The following is a 23,530-nucleotide window of genomic DNA, read 5'->3' as shown; positions in this document are numbered from 1 at the left end:
CGGCATCGGCGCTGCTCCGGCACACGATGAGGTACCGCGTCCGCAGTGACTCCAGTTTCTCCTGCACCACCTGCGCCTCCTCCCCTGCAGCACCACCGCAGCCGCCGTCAGCACTGGCGCAGGCCTGTCCCTGGCTCCATCCCCCAGCTTATGCTGCAGTGCCAACAGAGCCCCAGCAGCACTCAGTGTCCGTCCCCGCTCACCTGTGACCATGGCCAGGACCTGCTGCCCACTTCCCAAAGCACTGTCCAGCTCCCCCAGCCGTGCACCAACCTCCTGGCACAGCTCCTGTGACATGATGTGGTCACCTCAGCTGCTACCGGCATCAGCACACACCCCACAGCATCCATGGGTGCTGCACCCCCCCTGCCCCACCCACCCGCCCTGACCTGGCTTTGCCGATGGGCGTCCTGCATGTTGCTGCAGCCATCAGCGTGCCAGAGCTGTGCCAGCCTCCGCTCTGCGGCTCCCAGCCACTCCTGGAAGGAATCGGTGGCCTCCTGGAAACGCAGTGCTGCCGGCAAGATCCGCTCCAGGCGGCCAGACCTGGTAGGACCCGTGTTAGCCAGGGCTGTGGACAGTGCCACCACAGTCCCAATGGGCTGGGTCCTTCCTCGCAGCTTGGCCGGACCCACCTGGCTCCCGCCTCCTGCACCAGCCACTCCCACCTCTCGCTGAGGGTGCCAGTGCCAGTATCACGCACCAGGGCCCCAGATCCATCCTGCAGCACCAGCTCCACGCGCGGCCGCCGCTCCTCCAGCAGCCGCTGCAGCAGCTGCAACACGGCAGGACACAGCACTGCAACCGTGGCCACACACACACCCTGTACCACACCACAGCGCCATGGCACAGCGCCGGCAGCACTGCAGCAGTGTCACCTCCGCACCTTCTGCTCCTCTAGCTGCGCCTTCACCACCTTTGCCTCGCCTGATGGCGGCCTCTGGTTGCTCACCAGCTCCTCCATGTCAGCCACCCAGGCCAACAGCGCCTCTGGCGTGTCCTGCACCCGATCTGACACCAGTGCTGCCAACGTAGCCACCTCTGGCACTACCTGTGGGGGACATGCAGCTGAGCCCTCAGGCCCCGGACACCCAGGCTCCTCCTTAGGGGATGAAGGGCAGGCACTGTCAGCGCCGGGGCTGGACCCATCCTACAGCACCGGCAGGTCCCTGCACTGCAGCCAGAACCCAGAAGCACGCGGCCCCATGTGAGTCAAGGGCCAAGGCTCCCAGCGTGGTGCTGGCGGTGGTGACGGTCCCTGACCGCGGTCACCTCTGCGGCATCCATGTCCCCACGGCGTTCCACCGGCATGGTGCCAGTGCCGGTGAGCGGGGCCTCGGCACCCGGGTACTGCGTCACCTCCACGATCTCGGTGACGATGGTCTCTGTCACCTCTGTCACCTCCGTCACTTCCCGCCGGGTGCCAGGGGCCCAGCCCCATGTGCCACGGTGCATGTGGGGTGTCCAGGCTGCACCCGGCACCGGGACACACGCAGTGCTGCCGTTCTGCACCGGCACTGGGCTGCGCTTCAGGGTCCCAGTGGCACCGGGTGCCATGCTCCAGCCATTCTCCACCGTGTCTGGTACCACATCCCGGAGCTGTGGCTCTGCTGAGCGCCGGCGCCTCTGGCCCAGGCAGCCAGGCCGGGTCACTGAGTTCCCCATGGCACCAGCACCGGCACCAGCACCAGCACCAGCCTGCAAAGAGCCACGAGGATGCGTGTTACCAGAGCCACTGCAGTGCCGTCCACCCTGGTGCTGCCCAGGGGTCACCTGCACTGAGCCAGGGCCTCCTGGCATCAGCGCCACTCAGTGCACGTGGTGCCACCGGCTGCACCAGTACCGGGCTGAGGCTCCCGGTTGGCGCCGCTTTGTGCCGGTGGATTATAGTGGAGCTGGAGAAAGAAGCCACCTGCTGCTGTGGGGCCTATGGTGGGGTGTGGGGCTGAGGATGTGGGGCTGGATGCGGGAATGGAGGGGCGGGGGAACGCAGGGATGGATGAGAGGATGCGGGTGTGGGGATGGGGCTGGGAGCACCCAACCATCAGGTAAGGCGCAGGGAGGGGAACCCGCACCCCACGCACTCACACACGTGTGCACGCATCGCAGCTTCGCACCCTCCCCGTGCCCCGGGCTAGGCCCGCGCCGCCCGCGTGAGCACCGGGGCACGAGGGGCCGGGCTGCGTCACGCACCGGAGCACAGCCCTCGTGCAGGGCGGCCCTGCGCACGCTTGCACCTTGCACGGGGACCGGCGCGCCCGCACCCCGCAGCGGCTGCACCCGCCCCGCACCCAGCCCCGCACCCAACCCCCGCATGCCCACCGTCCCGCCTCGCACCCAGCCCCAGGCGCTGCAGCCGCACTCGCTGCCACAGATCGACCCCCGCGCCCATCGCGGCGCTCCGGCGCCCCCCCCTCCGCACTCACCGCGGCGGAGCCGGGTCCGGGGATCCGGGGGGGGCTCCGGGGGGCGCCGGTACCGGGGGGGCTGGGCGGATCTCGCCTTTGTTTGCGCGCGCTGGGGGGGCGGGGCCCGGCGGGACGCTCCGGTACCGGCGCTGCCCCCGCTGACCCCCGCCCCTCCCCCCCCGGCGCGAGCCGGAGCTGTTACCGGGGAAACCCCCGGGGCTCGCGCCAGCGCCGCCGGCGCCGCCCCCACCCGACTCCGCCCCCAACCCCGGCCCCGCCCCGGTCGTGTCTCCCCCCACCCCGGACGGCAGAGGACCAAGGGGGCACCGCGGCGCTGACCCAAAGCGGCGCCACTGACCCAGAGCAACAATGCCCAACAGGGACAGAGCCCCACCACAGCACAGCCCCACCACATCACAGCCCCACCACAGCACAGCCCCACCACAGAACAGCCCCATCACAGAACAGCCCCATCACAGAACAGCCCCACCACATCACAGCCCCACCACAGAACAGCCCCACCACAGAACAGCCCCACCACAGCACAGCCCCACCACAGAACAGCCCCACCACAGCACAGTCCCACCACAGAACAGCCCCATTACAAAACAGCCCAATCACAGCACAGCCCCACCACAGAACAGCTCCATCAAAGAAAAACCCCATCACATCACAGCCCCACCACAGAACAGCCCCACCACAGAACAGCCCCATCACATCACAGCCCCACCACATCACAGCCCCACCATATCACAGCCGCACCACAGAACAGCCCCATTACAAAACAGCCCCATTACAGAACAGCCCCATCACACCACAGGCCCATCACAGCACAGCCCCATCAAAGAACAGCACCATCACAACACAGCCCCATCACAGCACAACCCCAGCACAGCACAGCTCCATCACAGCCCAGCTCCATCATAGCCCAGACCCACCACAGCACAGCCTCACCAAAGAACAGCCCCATCACAGAACAGCCCCATCAAAGCACAGCCCCATCACAGCACAGCCCCATCAAAGCACAGCCCCAGCACAGCACAGCCCCAACACAGAACAGACCCATTACAAAACAGCCCCATTACAGAACAGCACCATAACACCACAGCCCCATCATCGCACAGCCCCATCAAAGAACAGCACCATCACACCACAGCCCCATCACAGCACAACCCCAGCACAGCACAGCTCCATCACAGCACAGCTCCATCACATCACAGCTCCATCACATCACAGCCCCACCACATCACAGCCCCACCACAGCACAGCCCCACCACAGCACAGCCCCACCACAGCACAGCCCCACCACATCACAGCCCCACCACAGCACAGCCCCACCACAGAACAGCCCCACCACAGCACAGCCCCACCACAGCACAGCCCCACCACAGCACAGTCCCACCACAGCACAGCCCCACCACAGCACAGCCCCACCACAGCACAGCCCCACCACAGAACAGCCCCACCACAGCACAGCCCCACCACAGAACAGCCCCACCACAGAACAGCCCCACCACAGAACAGCCCCATCACAGCACAGCCCCATCACAAAACAGCCCCATCACAGCACAGCCCCACCACAGCACAGCCCCACCACAGCACAGCCCCACCACAGAACAGCCCCACCACAGCACAGCCCCACCACAGAACAGCCCCACCACAGAACAGCCCCATCACAGCACAGCCCCACCACACAACAGCCCCATCACAGCACAGCCCCATCACAGCACAGCCCCATCACAGCACAGCCCCATCACAGCACAGCCCCACCACAGCACAGCCCCATCAAAGAACAGCCTCATCACAGCACAGCCCCATGACAGCACAGACACATCAAAGCACAGCCCCAGCACAGCAAAGCCCCACCACAAAACAGCCCCATCACAGAACAGCCCCATCACAGCACAGCCCCAGCACAGCACAGCCCCAACACAGAACAGCCCCATTACAAAACAGCCCCATCACAGAACAGCCCCATCAAAGAACAGCACCATCACACCACAGCCCCATCATAGCACAACCCCAGCACAGCACAGCTCCATCACAGCACAGCACCATCACACCACAGCCCCATCATAGCACAACCCCAGCACAGCACAGCTCCACCACAGCACAGCTCCATCACAGCACAGCCCCACCACAGCACAGCCCCACCAAAGAACAGCCCCATCACAGAACAGGCCCATCACAGCACAGCCCCATCACAGCAAAGACCCACCACATCACAGCCCCACCACAGAACAGCCCCATCACAGCACTGCTCCATCACAGCAAAGACCCACCACATCACAGCCCCACCACAGCACAGCCCCATCACAACACAGCCCCACCACAGAACAGACCCACCACAGCACAGCCCCATCACAGCACAGCCCCATCACAGCACAGCCCCATCACAGCACAGCCCCATCACAGCGCAGCCCCACCACAGCACAGCCCCACCACAGCACAGCCCCACAGCCCCACAGCTGCGCAGGTGCAGGGCGGAAGCTGCTGCTGTTGCTGCTGTTGCAGCACTGCACATGGCGTGAGCCCCCCGATGCAGCCAGCAGGGTCCAGCTGCACCCTGAACCATGCACCATGTACCCTGCACCATGTACCACGCACTCTGCACCATACACCACGCTCCATGTACCATGTACCATGCACAATGCACCATGTACCATGTACCCTGCACTCTGCACCATGTACCACGCACCCTGCACCATACACCACGCACCCTGCACCATACACCATGCACCATGTAACATTTACCCTGCACAATGCACCATGTACCACGCACCCTGCACCATACACCATGCACCATGTACCCTGCACAATGCACCATGTACCACGCACCCTGCACCCTGCACCATACACCATGCACCATGTAACATGTAACATGTACCCTGCACAATGCACCATGTACCATGTACCCTGCACTCTGCACCATGTACACCATGTACCATGTATGTGCTGCAGGCACTGATATAGGAGCTGCTGCACCAGTGGGTGTGGCTTCCACAGGACCCCCAGGTGCAGCGGCTTTGGCTGCACTGTTGCCAGAGCTGCTGCCGCAGGGAACGAGCCACTCCCGGTGCTCCAGCAGCATCTGACCCCTGCACCTGACCCCACAGCTGCATCAGGGAGATGACAGCACCTGGCTGCTGACACAGGGGGATGCAGCAGGACAGGGCTGCACGGGCACAGGAAGGGACAGCCTGTGCATGGCTACACAATCTGCATGGCTGCACACATCCTGCGCAGGGATGTACCCCTGTGCATGGCTGCACATATCCTGTACAGGGATGTACCCCTGTGCATGGCTGCGCAACCTGCATGGCTGCATACATCCCATGCACGGATGTACCTCTGTGCATGGCTGCACACATCCTGTACAGAGATGTACCCCTGTGCATGGCTGCACACATCCTGTACAGGGATGTACCTCTGTGCATGGCTGCACACATCCTGTACAGGGATGTACCCCTGTGCATGGCTGCATACATCCTGTACAGGGATGTACCTCTGTGCATGGCTGCACACATCCTGTACAGGGATGTACCCCTGTGCATGGCTGCACATATCCTGTACAGGGATGTACCCCTGTGCATGGCTGCGCAACCTGCATGGCTGCATACATCCCATGCACGGATGTACCTCTGTGCATGGCTGCACACATCCTGTACAGAGATGTACCCCTGTGCATGGCTGCACACATCCTGTACAGGGATGTACCCCTGTGCACGGCTGCACACATCCTGTACAGGGATGTACCTCTGTGCATGGCTGCACACATCCTGTACAGGGATGTACCCCTGTGCATGGCTGCATACATCCTGTGCAGAGATGTACCTCTGTGCATGGCTGCACACATCCTGTACAGGGATGTACCCCTGTGCACGGCTGCACACATCCTGTACAGGGATGTACCCCTGTGCATGGCTGCACACATCCTGTACAGGGATGTACCCCTGTGCATGGCTGCACGCCCTGCATGGCGGCACACACCCTGTGCATGGCTATATCCCCATGCATGGCTGCATGATCCTGTGTAAGGATGTACCCTTGTGCATGGCTGCACACATTCTGTGCATGAATGTACCCTGCACATGGCTGCACACCCTGTATGGACAGGGGACATGGCTGCACTCATCCTGCGCATGGCTGCACCCCCATCACATGGTTGCACATTGTCAATGCGCAGCTGCAGATCCCTTGCATGGGCAGGGGACATGGCTGCACACACTTTGCGCACTGCACATCCCCCATGAGAAAGGGACCCAGTGCTGCACACACTGCCTGGTCTGCGGAGCTGCAGCACGCAGCTCTTCTTGTTACCAAAAGTGTCCCCTGCACGCACAGGGCTCCAAGGACGCGATGCCACAAGCAGTGGCATGGCCACAGGGACCAAAGGCTCCAGCCCCACACGGCTGATGGTGCTGGTGGGCTGGGAGCAGGACCAGCAGTGCCAGGACCCGTGTCACCAGCAGGAGCAGGATTGTGTCACCAGCAGTGCCAGGACCTGTGTTACCAGCAGGACCATGTCACCAGCCACACTGGTGCCGTGCTCCCCGGTTGTCCATGTCAGTGTCCCCCCCTCACCCCTCCGGCGCTGTGGCCCGGTCATTCCCTTTTACCTGCAGCGCTGGCAGCTGCCGCTCCACTGCATCCAGCCAGTGCCGCAGGGCCTGCAGCCGGTGCTGCACCTCCAGCCACGTGCTGCAGGGACAGCAGGGACACTGTGACAATGGTGACACAGGAGGCTGTGGGGCTGCAGTGGGGCTGTGGGACTGTGGTGGGGCTGTGATGGGGCTGTGATGGGGCCGTGATGGGGCTGTGATGGAGCTGTGGGGCTGCTCCCATGCAGCCCTGCTCACCCCATGGATGTTCCCCACTGTGTCCCAGTCCTACTGCAGGATCCTGGTCACCTCAGTGCCCCCATGCACACACAGACCCCGCTGTGGCACCGCGGCCGTGCCGTACCTCGCCATGGGCTCCCCATCCGGTGATGACCCCTCAAAGCTGGCTCCAGGGGGTCCGGTGGCACCGGTGGCCTCGGCAGTGCTGTGAGGCTGCAGGGAGAGCAGGGGACATGTGGGGACACGTGGGGATGCTGGGGCCATGCCATGGACCCGCCACAGGGCAGTGGCACCTGAGGCACAGGGTGAAGGTGCCTGGATGGGCTGTGACTCTCGGACCACAGCAGCATCAGCACAAGCGGCCCCACAACACGTTCCCGAGCACCCACGTGTCCACGCGCGTCGTGCCCTGTGCCTGGTGTGTTAACACAATGCTGTGCAGTGCAGCCGCTCACCATGGGTGCCCGGAGCCCTGGAGGGGCTGCAGGAGCCCAGAGTAGGTGATGCAGGTGCTGCAGCGAGCAGCAGGGCTGGGACAGGCTGCAGCCTGAAGCAAGGAGCTCATCCAGCACCAAGGGCTGCAGATGTGTGCCCAGGGAGGAGGAGGAGCAAGAGGACGATGAAGGGTGCCCGGTGCTCAGGAGCAAGCAGAGCCCTGGGTGGTGGAGCTGGGGCGCAGTGAGGAGCAGGCATGGGCACATGGGCACTGCCAGGAGGGCACTGGGAGCTGGAGGTAAAGCCTGAACACGTGCTGAGGTGGTGCCATGGAGCTGATGATGGTGATGGTGGTGGTGGTGGTGATGATGCTGAGCACAAGACCTGAGCAAGGATGGGTGGACCCACACCCCACACCCTGCACCTCACACCCTGCACCCGCACACCTGGGGCTGGTGCCTCTCAGCTGCTGCCAGAGCCACGGGCTGTGTCCCACAGCGCTGCATGCACCTTTTGCCAGTACCTGCAGCCAGTGCCTGCAGCCAGTGCCAGCGATGGAGCAGCTGCAAGGGTCTGGCTGCAGGGGGCACACAGGTGGATTGACCGGCACAGCCGACACTGGCTTGATGGTGCAGACACCGCTGTGTAACTGTGCGGCAGCACAGCCCGTGGCCAGGGTGTTGCAGGGTCACAACTGCAGCACCAGGGCTGCAGTGCAGCCCAGGGGGGTCCTGAGGCCCTGGCCTCGGGATGGAGCAGAGCTGGGAAGAGCATGGATCTGCAGGAGCCACGTCTTGCCACATGGACACAGGGTCCCCACCATGGGATGGGATGGGGCTGTCACCCCTACACAGTGCATGGAATCCCAGCCTGGTTTGTGTTGGAAGGGACCTCAAAGCTCCTCCAGCTCCAACCCCTGGCCCGGGCAGGGACCCCTTCCACTAGAGCAGCTTGCTCCAAGCCCCTGTGTCCAACCTGGCCTTGAACACTGCCAGGGATGGGGCAGCCACAGCTTCTCTGGGCACCCTGGGCCAGCGCCTCAGCACCCTCACAGGGAAGAGCTTCTGCCTAAGAGCTCATCTCAGTCTCCCCTCGGGCAGGTTAAAGCCATTCCCCTTGCCCTGTCCCTACAGGCCCTTGTCCCAAGCCCCTCTCCAGGTTCCCTGCAGCCCCTTTAGACTCTGGAGCTGCTCTCAGGTCTCCCCTTCAGGAGCCTTCTCTTCTCCAGGCTGCCCCAGCCCAGCTCTCTCAGCCTGGCTCCAGAGCAGAGCTGCTCCGGCCCTCATAGCAGCTCCATGGCCTCCTCTGGGCTCACTCCAGCAGCTCCAGGTCCCTTTTGTGCTGTTGCCCTGAGCTGAATGCTGCTGTCTATGGGAAGGTGATTTGGGGCTGGGTGTCCCAGGGGAGCAGGGGGTGATGTGTGATGGCACAGGATGGCTGGAGAAGGTGGCACGGACAAGGGACCCAAAGGCCAGCATGGGCTCAGTGCTGAGGGGTGCATGGGGCAGGGGGTCCCCAAGGCTGGTCCAGGAACTCCCAGAGGGGACAGGAGCTGCACCCACAGATGCCGTGGGGAGCTGGGGGGGTTTCCAGCCACACTGCGGGGCTGGGCCATGAGCAGCACCCATGGGCACCAGCAGGTCCTGGTGGTACCAGGAGGTCTGTGAGAGGCAGTTTCAGGGGGGTCAATGTTTGGGGAAGCCTGGACCCGGGACCAGCCCTTGCTGGGACCCATCCTGAGCTCCCCGATAGGCACCATAGCCCCCACCCACCTTCTGCATCCAACCCCACATCCAGCACCGCATCCAACCCCACATCCAACCCCACATCCAGCACCGCATCCAACCCCACATCCAACCCCACATCCAGCACTGCATCCAACCCCACATCCAACCCCACATCCAGCACTGCATCCAACCCCACATCCAACCCCACATGCAGCACTGCATCCAACCCCACATCCAACCCCACATCCAGCACTGCATCCAACCCCACATCCAACCCCACATCCAGCACTGCATCCAACCCCACATCCAACCCCACATGCAGCACCTCATCCAGCACTGCATCCAACCCCACATCCAGCACCGCATCCAACCCCACATCCAACCCCACATCCAGCACTGCATCCAACCCCACATCCAACCCCACATGCAGCACCTCATCCAGCACTGCATCCAACCCCACATCCAGCACCTCATCCAGCACCACATTCAACCCCACATCATAGAACCATAGAATCATAAACCAGTTAGAATTCTAAAGGACCTTAAGATTATCTAGTTCCAGCCACCCGCCATGGGCAGGGACGCCTCGCACCAGACCATACCACCCAAGACTTAACCCAACCTGGCCCTGAACACTGACAGTGATGGAGCATTCCCCACTTCCTTGGGCAACCTGTTCAAATGTCCCACCACCCTCACAGTAAAGTGCTTTTTCCTTCTATCTAACCTGAACTTCCCCTGTTTCAGTTTGAACCCGTTACCCCTTGTCCTGTCACTACAGTCCCTGATGAAGAGTCCCTCCCCAGCATCCTTGTAGCCCCCTTCAGATACTGGAAGGCTGCTATGAGGTCTCCACGCAGCCTTCTCTTCCCCAGGCTGAACAGCCCCAACTTTCTCAGCCTATCTTCGTACAGGAGGTGCTCCAGTCCCCTGCTCATCCTCGTGGCCTCCTCTGAACCTGCTCCAACAGCTCCATGTCTTTTTATGTTCCATGTCCTTTTTATGTTGAGGACACCAGAACTGCACACAATGCTCCAAGTGAGGTCTCACGAGAGCAGAGCAGAGGGGCAGGATCACCTCCTTCGACCTGCTGGTCACGCTCCTTTTGATGCAGCCCAGGACATGGTTGGTTTCCAGGCTGCGAGCACACACTGAAGCCAGCTCATGTTCAGTTTCTCATCATCCAACACCCCCAAGTCCTTCTCCACAGGGACCTGTAGCATCAAGCACCACATCCAGCCCTGCATCCAGCACTGCATCCAGCCCAGCATCCAATCCCCCATCCAACACTGCATCCAGCCCCACATCCAATCCCACATCCAGTACCACATCCAGATCACCATCTACCATCACATCCAACACTGCTCCAACCCCATCGTGCTGCACCACAACCCACTGCAGCCCACAGCACAAAGAGCAGCTGGGAGCCACCAACCAGCACCAGCGTCACCAGGGCAGCATTGGGTCGAACAGAGCACGTGGAGGTGCTGCTGGTTGGAACATCCTTTACTGTGGCTGCAGCTGCCCCACGTTGCAGCACCAGGACACTGCGGGGTCAGTTCCTGTCCCCCCAGAATGGAGGTGCCAATGGACTGGGATGTCAGGGCCCAGGCGCAGTGCTGCCACTGGCATGACACGCGAAAGCAAAACAGAAAATGAGAGTAATAATCATCATCATCATCATATTAATAACAAGGGATGCGGAGGAACGAGAGACGCGGTGGACACGTGGCAAATGGGAGCAGGCGGGAAGGAGGAGAAGTGCTGCGGAGACCCGCGGCGAGTTGCAGCACCGGGCCAGGGGGCCAGGGCACTGCATGGGTGCCCCGGGGCCGGCTGAGGGGCTCTGGCACCCCGGCAGCACCGGCCCCACTCTCTGGTGAGTGCAAAGGGTGAGGGACCACATCCCCGTGTCCTGCAGCACAGTGCCGGTGGCCCCAGGATGGGGTCTGGGGGCTCCATGACAGCGGTGAGGGGAGTTGGGATGAACATCCAGCCACACTACAACAGAGCGAACAGAAAGATGGGATGAGACAGTGGAGACTGGTTCATGGGATGGAGCCCTGAGCCCACGCCAGCAGCGCCCACCCTGCGCCAAGCAGTGCCCATGGCCAAGCAGCACCACAGCACCGCAGCCAAGTCCACACCGAGCCATGCCCGGAGGAGACCGACAGCCTTGGACAGCCTGGTGTCAGCACACTGGGAGCATGGCACCAGCTGAAGCCCCAGCACCAACCCAGCAGCAACCCCAGCTCCAAAGAGGGAATAACCAGAGAGGTTGGTGTTACCTGTGCTGGTGAGCGCAGCTGAGCCACCGCCGCGTCCCAGTGTCCCCTCGAGCCCGTCCACAAGTTGCCGACACCAGAGACCCAGGTGAGGAGCTCGCCCAGCGGTGCCGCGATGCCCTTGGTGGGGCTGGGGAGAGACGTCTGCCAGAGAGAAAGCGCGTTACCGTGGCACCGGCACCAGTGGAACCGCCACGAGGGTAAGAGGAACCCAGCATTCCCAATATGGGAGTGCGCTGGTGTCCACAACCCCCCCCGTGCTCATGGGGTCCTGTGGCCTCCACACCCCTCCGAGAACCCCTGCAGTAAGGGAGACGTGGCATAGGAACCGCACATGGAGCCAGGCTGGGTTTGGCAGTGCCAAGCTTGGCACCGGGCTCTGGCGGACGCCCACTCATTCCTTGTTAATAATTCCTTGTTAATTCCTTCTTAATTCCTTGTTAACTTATTAAAGCTGCACCAGCATCAAGAACAGGGCCTTGCACAAAGCACTTCCCAGATACATGGGAAGCAGCAGCAGGCGGTGGCGGTAGCTCACGGCAGAACCCAGCGCAGTGCCGGAGCCAAGCGCGGTGGCCATGGGCTGGCGGAGGCGGCGGCAGCTCTTGGCGGGCGAAGTGCTGGAGCGTGGTCAGGCCAGTGCCGCCGCACTTACGGTGGAGGCAGCAGTGCCGTGGCGCTGGGGCCGTGCCAGGGCGCTAGGGCAGAGCAACAGCTCCTGTGCTGGTGTGGAGTGTCAGGTGCACGGTGCTGGCAGTGTCCTCCTCCTCCCGTCAGCACGTCCGTGGGAAAAGGGTCATCTCCTCCTTGGGGAGCGGGATGAAGCAGCGGGTTAATTATAAAAGAGTCTCTAAGTGGTTAGATCCAAAAGACAGAACGGTTTTCCTCTCTTCCTATTGGTTTTCCTATTGGTTTTCCTATGTTATGTTGAGTTTCCTGTTTTGCAGCCCTGCCATGCCATACCACAGGGCGGGCACGGTGAGGGGCCGGGTGATTTCTCTTTCAATACACACACCCCCTGGACTACACTGGGTTTCATGGGTTAGTTTTGGTTAAGCCAGGGCCGGCTTTGGCAGGTCATCATCACATTCAACCAGTAACAGGAGGTCAGTCCTAGGGAGCAGCAGCAGCGTTGCCACATGCGGAGCGAGCAGGCAGCAGGTTCCTCACGCAGGGGCTGGCGGGTCAGGCCACGCGCAGCGGCAGCCGGTGCATCCCGGCGCGCTCCACGCTTGCCTCCCTCCCGCAGCTCCAGACCAAGGTGGAGGCAGCCACTGCCTCTGTGGGACCCGTTGTGTATCTGCGCCCGAAGCTTGAGGAGGAGTAGGAGGACGAGGAGAAGGTCATGGAGAAGCCTGAGCCGGTGGCATCAAAGCTGCCGCGTCGGGAGCCAGAGCGGGAGCCGGTGCGGGAGCCTGAGCGGGAGCCAGAGGTGGAGCCGGCGCTGCTGACATTGTAGGGACTGTAGTAACCTTTGCTGGATTGGGAAGAGGCCTCCAGAAGGCGCAAACCGGTGCCATCCTCCACCATGCTGCGGTCCATGGCATCCTTGTAGGAGATCTTGAGCTTGGTCTTGGGGCAGGTGAGGTACTTGGAGTAGGTGTTGACGTCGCGCAGCTTCTGGGCCGTGCGCGCGTCAATGGTGCCTTTCTGCAGTGCCTCATCCAGGGCCACACGGCCCTCGACGTCGGGCTCGATGAGGCCGCCCGTCAGGTACTGCACCTCCAGGAACCGCTGCCCGGCCTCATAGTAGAGCCAGCCCTTCTTGAGCGCCTGCGCCGCCGACATCTTCATCTTGGTGCGCGGGTCCTCGAAGCCGTAGAAGGCCTTTTGCGCCAGGTTGATGCGGTCCACCATGATCTTGTCCACCAGGCCCTTGGTCACGGCGTCAGCCACGGTGCACTTGTCGCCGGTGGTGGGGTCGATGATGCCACCAGTGCAGGCCTGAGCCTCCAGCAGCCGCTGCCCCGTGATGTTGTCCACAAGGTTGCGGCGCATGGCCTCGGTGATAGACACCTTCTCCAGGGTGTCTGTGTCCAGGATGCCGGCCACCGGCCCCGTCTCCTCGGTTGGGTCACTCCACATGGATATCTGCGTCCTCACTGGTGCCGGGCTGACACTGTAGGAAGAGGAGGAGCCCACAGAGGACGAGCGTGAGCGGAAGCCACTCATGTTGCCTGAGAGCATGTCCGCGAACTCGGTGATGGAGAGCGTGCCCGCGCGGTACTGGTCCAGCGCCGACTGGTCAATCAGGCCCTTGCCAATGGCATCATCGATGTCGTACTGGCGCCCCGAGCGCCGGTCGATGATCATGGACTTCACCACGCCATCGGAGGAGGAGGTGGTGATCTCCTCCCACTCACACTCCTGCTCTGACAGCTCCAAGTATGTCTGGTGGTCGATGAGGCCCTTGCGATAGGCCTCGTACACGGACATCTCCTTGCCCGTCTCCGGGTCAACAATGACCACCCTGCGCTTGCGGACAGAGGACTTGGAGGATGTCTTCCTCTCCCGCTTCTTCTCCTTCAGGGGCAGGAGGCAGAGGCCGGTCTCTGGGTCTGTGATGCACCGCTCCATGAGCTGCAGGTAGGTGAGGTTCTCCTCCGTGTTGGGGTCAAAGAAGCCCTTGGTGTCGTCACTGGGGTCCAGCAGGATCTCGTTCATCTCCTCGTCAAAGAGGCCCCTCTTGTAGGCGATCTCCACAGGCAGGCGGTGGCTCTCCTCGGGGTCAATGATGCCGCCGGTGGCGATCTGGGCCTCCAGCAGGCGGATCCCATGGTCCTTCAGAATCAGCCCCTTCTTCATGGCCTGGAAGAGGGAAATGAGCTTCCCGGAGTAGGGGTCCCGGTAGCCAGTGACGGCCCTCTCAGCAGACAGCAGCTTGTCCTTGAACTCGGGGCCCACAATGCCCATGCGAACGGCCTCCTCCACTGTCAGCTTCAGGCCCTTGATGGGGTCGATGACGTAGCCCGTGGCTGCTTGTGCCTCCAGGAGCTCAAACGCAGTGCCAGGCCGGATGATGCCCTTCTTCATGGCCTGGTACACAGAGAGCCGCTCCTTGGTGGAGTCCACAAAGACACCAGCGATGCAGCTGGTGCCCTCCAGGAACTTCTTCAGGTTCTTGGAGACCTCCTCAATGGAGGTGAGTCCCTCCTGCAGGCGCTGTGCAGTGGCCTCATCCATCACCTGTGAGCGCACCAGCTCCTCCACCGTGATCTGCTTGCGCAGACCACGGAAGGTGAGCTTCCGTGAATCACAGAGTGGGAGCAGCAGGAGCCCGCTGCCCTCATCCCGGCGGCATCGCTTCAGCAGCTGCGTGTAGCTCAGCTTCTCCTCTGTGGATGGGTCCACGTAGCTTCGCACCTCACTGGGCTCAGACAGCATGTCGTATGTGTCCTTGTTGATGAAGCCCCGCTGGTAGGCCACCTCCAGGGGCAGGTGGAAGCCCAAGTGCGGGTCAATGATGCCGCCGGTGGCGATCTGGGCGTCCAGGAGCTTGAGGGCCTCTTCACTGGGAATGAGGTCCTTCTTCATGGCCTGGAAGATGGAGATCTTCTGCTCGCTGTAGGGGTCTCTGTACCCAGTCACGGCCCTCTCGGCGGACAGGAGCCGGTCGTGGATCTCAGGCCCCACCACACCTTTCCTGACAGCCTCGTCGACGGTCAGCATCTCGTTCTTCATGGGGTCTATCATGAAGCCAGTGGCAGCCTGGGCCTCCAGGAGGGAACGGGCCACTTCTGAGTTTATTAGCCCCTTCTTCAGTGCCTGGTAGATGCTGAGCTTCTGCTTGGAGGAGGGGATGTAGATACCAGCCACGCAGCCTGACCCATAGAGGTACTTCCAGATGGTCTCCACCTCCAGGAGCTCCTGGAAGGTCTTGGAGCCCTGCTTGAGCAGATTGTAGATGTCTTGGGAGATGATCTTGGCCTCATAGAGTTCCTCGGCCGTGATGCGGCGCCGGACATAGTCATAGGACGTGAGATTCTGCTGCCGAATGATCTCGGTCTTCTCAATGATCTCGATGATGATGATGATCATGCGCTCCTTGGACACACGGCCTGACTTGAACTCCTCCATGAGCTGCTTCCGCTGCTCCTCAGGCAGCAGATCTGAGTGCATGATCTCCCACAGTGACATGGAGGAGCCCGCCCTGCTGCCCACCGGGATGTCCACCTGCGTCTCCTCAAACACCTTCCGCGTCTCTGCCTCAGTGTAGACCTGCGTGGTCTCCACCACTGTCGGCTTCTCGGGCTCCCGCAGCGGCAGCAGGTAGAGGCCAGTCTCAGGATCCTCAATGCACCTCTCCTTCAGCTGCGTGTAGGTGAGATTCTCCTGTGTGTTGGGGTCGAAAAAGCCTCTCGTGTGATCAGTGGGGCTGGAGAGGGTTCGGTTCATCTCCTCATCAAAGTACCCACGCTTGTAGGCCACCTCCACGGGCAGTCGGTGGCTGTGCACAGGGTCGATGATGCCGCCGGTGGCGATCTGGGCCTCGAGCAGGCGGATGCCGTGCTCCTTGACGATGAGCCCCTTCTGCATGGCCTGGAAGAGGGAGATGGTGTTGCCAGAGTAGGGGTCCTTGTAGCCAGTGACAGCCTTCTCAGCAGACAGCAGCTTCTCATGCAGCTCGGGCCCCACCACACCAGCCTTGACAGCCTCATTGACATAGAGTTTACGGTTCTTCACGGCATCAATCAGGAACCCAGTGGCTGCCTGGGCCTCCAGGAGGACCACAGCAGTACCAGGCTGCAGCAGGTTCCGCTTCATGGCCTCATAGATGTTGAGCTTCTCCTTGGTCGCCTCCACGTAAACGCCAGCAATGCAGTCGCTGCCATGCAGGAATCTTCTCACTGCCTCCATATCAGAGAAGTCCTTCACCAACTTTTTGCCCTCCTTCAGCTGCTCGTACTGGGCTTTGGTGATGATGCAGGACTCCACCAGCTCACTGGCTGGAACAGGAGCCCGGAGACCGCTGAATGTCAGCTTCTCCTGCTTCTTGGTCTCTGCCTCCTCAATGATGGTGATGACGATCTTGATGATCTTCTCAATGGTCACCTTGCCAGTCTTGTACTGCCGTAGGAGCTCCCGCCTGTGCTCCTCTGTGAAGTACTCGGAGTGGATCAGCTCCCAGATGGTCATGGTCTGGCCCCTCATGCTGCCCACCGGGACCTCCACGGTTGTCTTGTCGAAGCACTCTTTTGCCTGGCTGTCAGTGTAGACCTCTTCCTGTTGTGCCTGGATGGCTTGGTCAGATAAGGGAAGCAGGAAGAAGCCGGTCTGCTTGTCACGGCGGCAGATCTTCTGCATCTGGGCATAGGTGAGGTGTTCCTGGGTGTTGGGGCAATAGAAAGCCTTGGCGTCATCATGGAACTCGGCCATCGCCTCGTTCATCTCCGGGTCGAAGTAGCCGCGTTTGTAGGCAACGTCGAGCGGGAGCCGGTGGCTGTGGACAGGGTCAATGATGCCGCCAGTGGCAAGCTGGACATCCAGCAGACGCATGCCGGTGTTGCTAGGTATAAGGCCCTTCTTCAGCGCCTGGAACAGGGAAACCGTCTTGCCTGTGTAGGGGTCTTTGTAGCCGGTCACCGCCTTCTCTGCCGACAGCAGCTTCTCATGCAGTTCCGGCCCCACCACCTCAGCCTTCACTGCCTCATCCACAGAGAAGAGCATGTTCCTCACGGGGTCGATGATGTAGCCGGTGGCAGCCTGGGCCTCCAGCAAGGACAGGGCGACTTCCAGCTTCAGCAGGTTCCTCTTCAGGGCATCGTAGAAAGTGAACTTCTGGCCAGTTGACTCCACCAGGACCCCAGCAATGGTGTCGGTGCCCTTCAGGTACTGCCGTACGGACTCCATCTCCACCACGTCCTTCACTGACTTCTTGCCCTTCTGCAGCTCATTGTAGAGGTCTTTGTTGATGATTTTGCTCTCCAGCAGCTCTGCAGCGGGCACAGCAGCCCGCAGGCCCTCAAAGCACATCTGGCTCTTCTTCTCACTTTCCTCCACAACTGTGATGATGATCTTGATGATCTTCTCCACTGTGATCTTGCCAGTCCGGTACTGCTGGATCAGGTCCCGCCTTTGGTCCTCAGTGAAGTATTCCGAGTTGATGATCTCCCAGATGGTCACCGTCTTCCCTTGGAACTTGCCGAATGGTGCTGTCACTGTGGCCTTCTTGAAGACGTCTTTGGCTTCTTTGTCGGTGTAGACCAGCTCCCTGGCTTTGGCTGCCTGGTCAGTGAGGGGCAGGAGGCTCAGCCCCGTGTCCGGGTCAGTCACACACCGCTCCAGGAGCTGCATGTAGGTGAGGTTCTCCTGCGTGTTGGGGTCGAAGAAGCCCTTGGTGTCATCGGTGGGGTCGGAGAGGGTTCGGTTCATCTCCTCATCAAAGTACCCGCGCTTGTAGGCAGCTTCCACGGGCAGGCGGTGGCTGTGCACAGGGTCGATGATGCCGCCGGTGGCGATCTGGGCCTCGAGCAGGCGGATGCCGTGCTCCTTGACGATGAGCCCCTTCTGCATGGCCTGGAAGAGGGAGATGCGGTCTCCGGTGTAGGGGTCCTTGTAGCCAGTGACTGCCCGCTCCGCTGCCAGCATCTTGTTGTGCAGCTCGGGCCCAATGATGCCCTCGCGCACGGCCTCGCTCACCGAGAGCCGTGTGTTCCGTACTGGGTCGATGATGAAGCCGGAGGCAGCCTGAGCCTCCAGCAGCACCAGCGCTGTGCCCGGGCTCAGCAGCTTCTGCTTCATGGCCTCGTAGATGCTCATCTTCTCATTGGTGGGCTTGATCAGCAACCCAGCGACACTGTTCTGGCCCTGCAGGTACCTCCTGACCTCATCCCTCTGTGCGAGCTCACCAACGCTCACAGTGCCCTTTACCAGCTGCTCCAGGCTCTCCTGGCTCAGGACGCCAGCGTCCACCAGCTTCCCTGCAGGCACCTTCTGCCTGATGCCATCGAAGGCTAACTCAGGCTCACCATTGTGCGCAAGGCCGTCCATCACGTCCCTGCCGTTGGGCATAGCTTGGACATGTGGCTGCACCAGAGCAACCATGGCCTCCCCCGACAGGTCGTCCGTCTGGATCATGATCTCACGGGTCTGTGCCAGTGCCGCCTTGTACTCCTCCTGCATCTGCTCCAGCCTCTCCCGCAGCTTCTGGTTCTCCTCTTCCAGAAGCTTCTCCTGGTGCTGCCGCTGCCGCTCCAGCTGCTGCAGCTCCTCCTGCTTGTGCCGGACATTCTCCTCTGCTTCCTTCTGATGCCTCTTGGCCTCATCCAGCATGGCTTTCAACTGCTGCTTCTCCTGCTCCATCTCCTTTTGCTGCCGTTCCTGCTCCGCCTTCAGGTTCTGGGCTTTGTCCACCTCGTCTTTAAAGAGTTTCTCTAGCTTCAGTTTCTCCTCCTCGATGAATTTCTCTTTCTGCAGCAGCGCATCCTTCTCCGTCAGGAAGCTCTGCTGCAGCAGCTGTGTCTCCTGCTGGAGCTGCACCTGCTGGGCCACCTGCATCTGCAGTGGGAAAGAGGACAGAATGGTCAGATGGCACCGCGCAGCGCCGGGGGTGTGGGGAGGGGGACATGCACTGGGGCAGCACAGGGCAGGGCTGTGGCATCACCCAACCGCATGGGCCCCACTGCAGGGGTTAGGACTGAATGGGAACAGAGGCGGGGGTAGGGAGCTGCAGCAAACAACATGGGGCAGGACAAGCAGGGATGAGACAGGAAGGTTCAGCTCTGGGACCCCAACACAAGAGGGATTTGGATCTGTTGGAGCAAGTCCAGAGGAGGCCATGGAACTGCTGCAAGGGCTGGAGCAGCTCTGCCCTGGAGCCAGGCTGAGAGAGCTGGGCTGGGGCAGCCTGAAGAAGGCTCCCTAAAGGGAGACCTGAGAGCAGCTCCAGTGCCTAAAGGAGCTACAGGAAACCTGGAGAGGGGCTTGGGATGAGGGATGCAGGGATGGGATGAGGAGTTACAGCTCCAACTGGAAGAGGAAAGAGTTGGATGGGATCTAGAAAAGAAGTTCTTCACCATGAAGGTGGTTGGACACTGAAAAAGGTTGAAGGGAGAAGCTGTGGCTGCCCCATCCTTGGCAGTGTTCAAGGCCAGGTTGGACAGAGGGGCTTGGAGCAAGCTGCTCTAGTGAAAGGTGACCCTGCCCATGACAGGGGGTTGGAACTGAAGGAGCTTTAAGGTCCCTTCCAACCATTCCATGACTCTATGGATACTGCTGGGTCAGGTACCAAGGTGGTAGCTGGGCACAGAGAAGATCAAGGAAGGACGGGACACAGGACCCCAGAAAGGTGCTGGGGTCACCTCACCACAGCAGGAGCTACAGCAGCAGGAGCAGGCAGGGGGGTGAAGGAAGGTCCTGCCCTGACACCCACTGAGGAGTTTGCTGGCTCCACGCACACCCCTGACCTGCAGCGTGGGGGTCCTGCCTCACCAGCAGCCCAGCAGCTGTGGTATGGACACGGGCTGGAGGCTCAGGCAGTGCAGCAGCTCCACGCGTGTGCCCGCATCACAGGGGCTGTGGTGACGGTGGCCAGGACCTGGTGCCACATGGCTGGGGAGGGAGAGGAGGTCCCTGCGTGCCACCACCGCTAAGGGGACCCAGTCACCCAGTACCTCCTCTGCCTTCTGCTGCAGCAATGCCGCCTCCCGCTTCAGCTTCTCCTTCTCTTGCTCCAGGTCAGCAATGGCCTGGCGCAGCTTCTCCGCGTCCTGGTCACTCTGGTGCCGCTGGATCTCCAGGGTGTGAACCAGCGTCATCTTCTCCTGCGTGGCCAGCTCGGTCTCGTGCAGCCGCTCACTGATCTCCTCTGCCTGCTTCTTGAACTTCTTGGCCTCCTCCTCTGCCTTGGCCTGGGCCATGCTCATCTCCGCCACGTGCAGCTTGAGGCGTTCAGCCTCAGCTGTGATCTCCAGCTGCCGCCGGCGCTCAGCCTCCAGCGTCTTCTGGAAGCCCTCGGTCTCCTCGGCCAAGCGCTGCTGCATCTGTTCCTTGTCCTCCTGCAGCCGCTTGGCGTGTTCCTGCGCCAGGTCCTTCTGCTTCTGCAGCATCTCAGCCTCGGCCTTGAGCCGCGTGGCCTCCTGCACCGCCTGCATCTTCTCCTTCAGCATCTTCTCGGCCAGCGCCCGCTGCTGTGCCAGGTCATCCTCAGCGAGCTGCCGCATGCGCGCGGCCTCCTGTGCCTCCACGCTGAGCCGAGCCACCTCCTCGGCCACCTGCTTCATCTTCTCTGCCTCCTCTGCCAGCAGCTTCTGCGTGTTGTCCTTGTCCTTGAGGATCAGCGCCTTGTTCTCCTCCTCGATGCGGCTCTTCAGCCTCGCCAGCTCCTCCAGCTGCACCCGCACCTTAAAGAGCTCCTCCTCGACCTGCGCCTTCTGCCGCACAGCGTCGCCTGCCTCCTCCTTCAGCCGCTGCAGCTCCTCGTCCAGGATGTTCTTCTGGTGGTCCGTCTCCTCCAGGCGCAGCTTCACCTTGGTGAGCTCCTGCTCCACTTGCGCCTTCTGCCGCAGTGTCTGCTCCGCAAACTTCTTGTGCTTCTCCATCTCGGCGTCGGCCAACTGCTTCTGCCGCAGCGCTGCCTGCTCGGCCTGCGCCCGCCGCGCCGCCTCCAGCTCCGCCTCCTTGCGCAGCGCCTCAGCCGCCGCCTGCGCCCGTGCTGTGGCCGCCGCCTCCTCCTCCGCACGCTGCTTCAGCCGCTCGGCCTCCTCCACGCGCCGCCGCGACAGCCCCGCATCCTGCTCGGCCTGGCCCCGCGCCAGCTCAGCCTCCTCAGCCACCCGCCGCGCACGCTCGGCCTCGTCGCGCAGCCGCTCCACCAGGCTCTGCTCCTGCTGCCGCACCTGCTGCAGCTCCTGCTCCTGCTGCTGCATGGCGGCCAGCCGCGCCTTCTCCTCCGCCGCAATGCGCTTCTGCGCCGCCTCCCGCGCCAGCTGCACTTGCCGCTCCGACTCCTTCTCCGCCAGCTCCTTCTGCCGCCGCGCATCCTCCACCATGGCCCGGAGCCGCTCCACCTCCTCCAGCGCCAGGCGCCGCTGCCGTGCCGCCTCCTCCTCAGCCGCCAGGATGTCCTGCAGCTTCTCCTCGGCCTCACGCCGCCGGCCCTCCTCCTGCAGCGCCAGTGCCCGCTGCCGCTCAGCCTCGTGCTCTGCCTGCTCACGGCTGCGCTGCACCTCCTCGGCCTCGCTGCGGATGCGGCTCAGCTCCCGTTCCAGCTCGCTCTTGCCCGCCGAGGCCCGCTCGAAACTGGCCTTGAGTGCACGGATCTCCTCCTCCACCTGCCGCCGCTGCCGCAGTGTGTCCTCCACCAGCCCCTTCTGCCGCTCCAGCTCACTCTCAGAGCTACGCTTCAGCTGTGCAATCTTCTCCTCGATGTCCTGCTTGTGCTGCGCCGCCTGCTCCTCCAGCAGCCGCCGCTGGTACGCCTCGTCCTCCGCCAGCCGCCGCAGCCGCTCGTTCTCTGCCTCCTTCTCCTTCAGCGCGATTTCCGCCTCCGCCTTCAGCCGCGACGCCTCATTGATGGCCGCCAGCTTCTCCTTCAGGATGCGCTCGGCCTCAGCACGCTGCCGCCCAGCCTCCTCCTCTGCCAGCTGCCGCTGCCGCTTGGCCTCCTCAGAGAGGGCCCGCAGCCGCGCCGCCTCCTCCGCCAGCTCCCGCAGCTTGCTGGCCTCCGCCTCCAGCCGCTGCTTCGACTTCTCGCTGCTGGAGCGCGACTCCTCCTCCGCTCGGGCCTTGCTCTGCAGCAGCACTTCCATCTCGGCCCTCAGCTTGGCCAGCTCCTCCTCAACCTCCTTCCGCTTCTGGATGGCCTCGCTCACCTCCTCCTTCAGCCGGGACTGCTCCTCCTCCAGCAGCAGCCGCTGCTGCTCCCCGTTGTCCATCTCCGCCTTCAGCCGGATCAGCTCCTGCTCTGCTGCCAGCTTCTGCTGGGCCGTGCCCTCCGCCAGCTCCCGCTGCTTCTCCAGCTCCTCCTCAGCTGCCTCTTTCTGCCGCAGAGCCACCTGCTCTGCCTTGGCGCGCTTGCGGGCCTCGCGCTCCGCGTCCTCCTTCTGCTTCTCGGCCTCCTCCTGCGCCAGCGTCTTCTGGTGCGCCACCTCCTCCGCCTGCAGCCGCAGCCGCAGCGCCTCGTTGGCCTTCTGCCGCCAGCGCTCCAGCTCCTTCTCCGCCTCCTCCCGCGACTGCTCAGCCTCACGCTGCTGCTGCTTGAGGCGCTCGGCCTCCTCCTGCAGCTGCGCCACTGCCACATGCTCGCGCTGCAGCGATAGCTCCAGCTGCGCCGTCTGCTCAGCCATGGAGCGGCGCCGGCTCTGCAGCTCGGCTTCAGCGCTGCGCTGCGCCGCCTCCTGTGCCACCTGGATCTGCCGCTGCTTCTCGGCCTCCGCCTGCCGCAGGCGCCGCTCGGCCTCCTCTGCCTGCAGCCGCAGCCCCTCCAGCGCCGCCACCGCCTCCTGCTTCTCACGTGCTGCGTCACGCTCGGCCCGCACCTTGCGCGCCAGCTCCTCCTCGGCCTCGCGCTTCTTCTGGTTCTCATCCTTCACCTGCCGGCGCAGGCGCTCAGCCTCGTCCTGCGCCTGCCGTTTCTGCCGCTCGGCCTCCTCAGCGCGTGCCCGCAGGTCGCACAGCTCGGCCTCAGCGCCCAGGCGCTGCCGCTCCGTGCTCTCCAGCTGCCGCCGGATCACCCGGATCTCCTCCTCCACCTTCTTGCGGCTGGACTCAGCCTCCTCAATCAGCTTCACCTTGGCCTCGATCTGGTGGTCTGAGTTCTGCCGCAGCTGCAGCAGCTCCTGTTGGATGTTTTGCTTCTGCTGCTCCGCATCCACGGCCACCACTTCGCGGCGGGC

General features: G+C 62.5%; 1 protein-coding gene across 1 annotated transcript in view; it reads right to left on the bottom strand.

Annotated features, from left to right (window-relative positions):
* Positions 1–11,705: 11,705 nt before the first annotated feature.
* PLEC (plectin) overlaps positions 11,706–23,530 on the bottom strand; it is a 47,220-nt gene continuing 35,395 nt past the window's right edge. Inside the window, exon 32 of the mRNA XM_080610550.1 lies at positions 11,706–19,193. Coding sequence (XP_080466676.1) covers positions 12,882–19,193 — 6,312 coding nt within the window. The 3' untranslated portion in view covers positions 11,706–12,881. The remainder of the gene's footprint in view (positions 19,194–23,530) is intronic.

Source organism: Psittacula echo (genome assembly GCF_963264785.1).
Source record: "Psittacula echo genome assembly, chromosome: 2".
Taxonomy (NCBI): domain Eukaryota; kingdom Metazoa; phylum Chordata; class Aves; order Psittaciformes; family Psittacidae; genus Psittacula; species Psittacula echo.
Note: the sequence above shows the minus strand (reverse complement) of the source record. Positions and strands in the feature narration are given on the sequence as shown.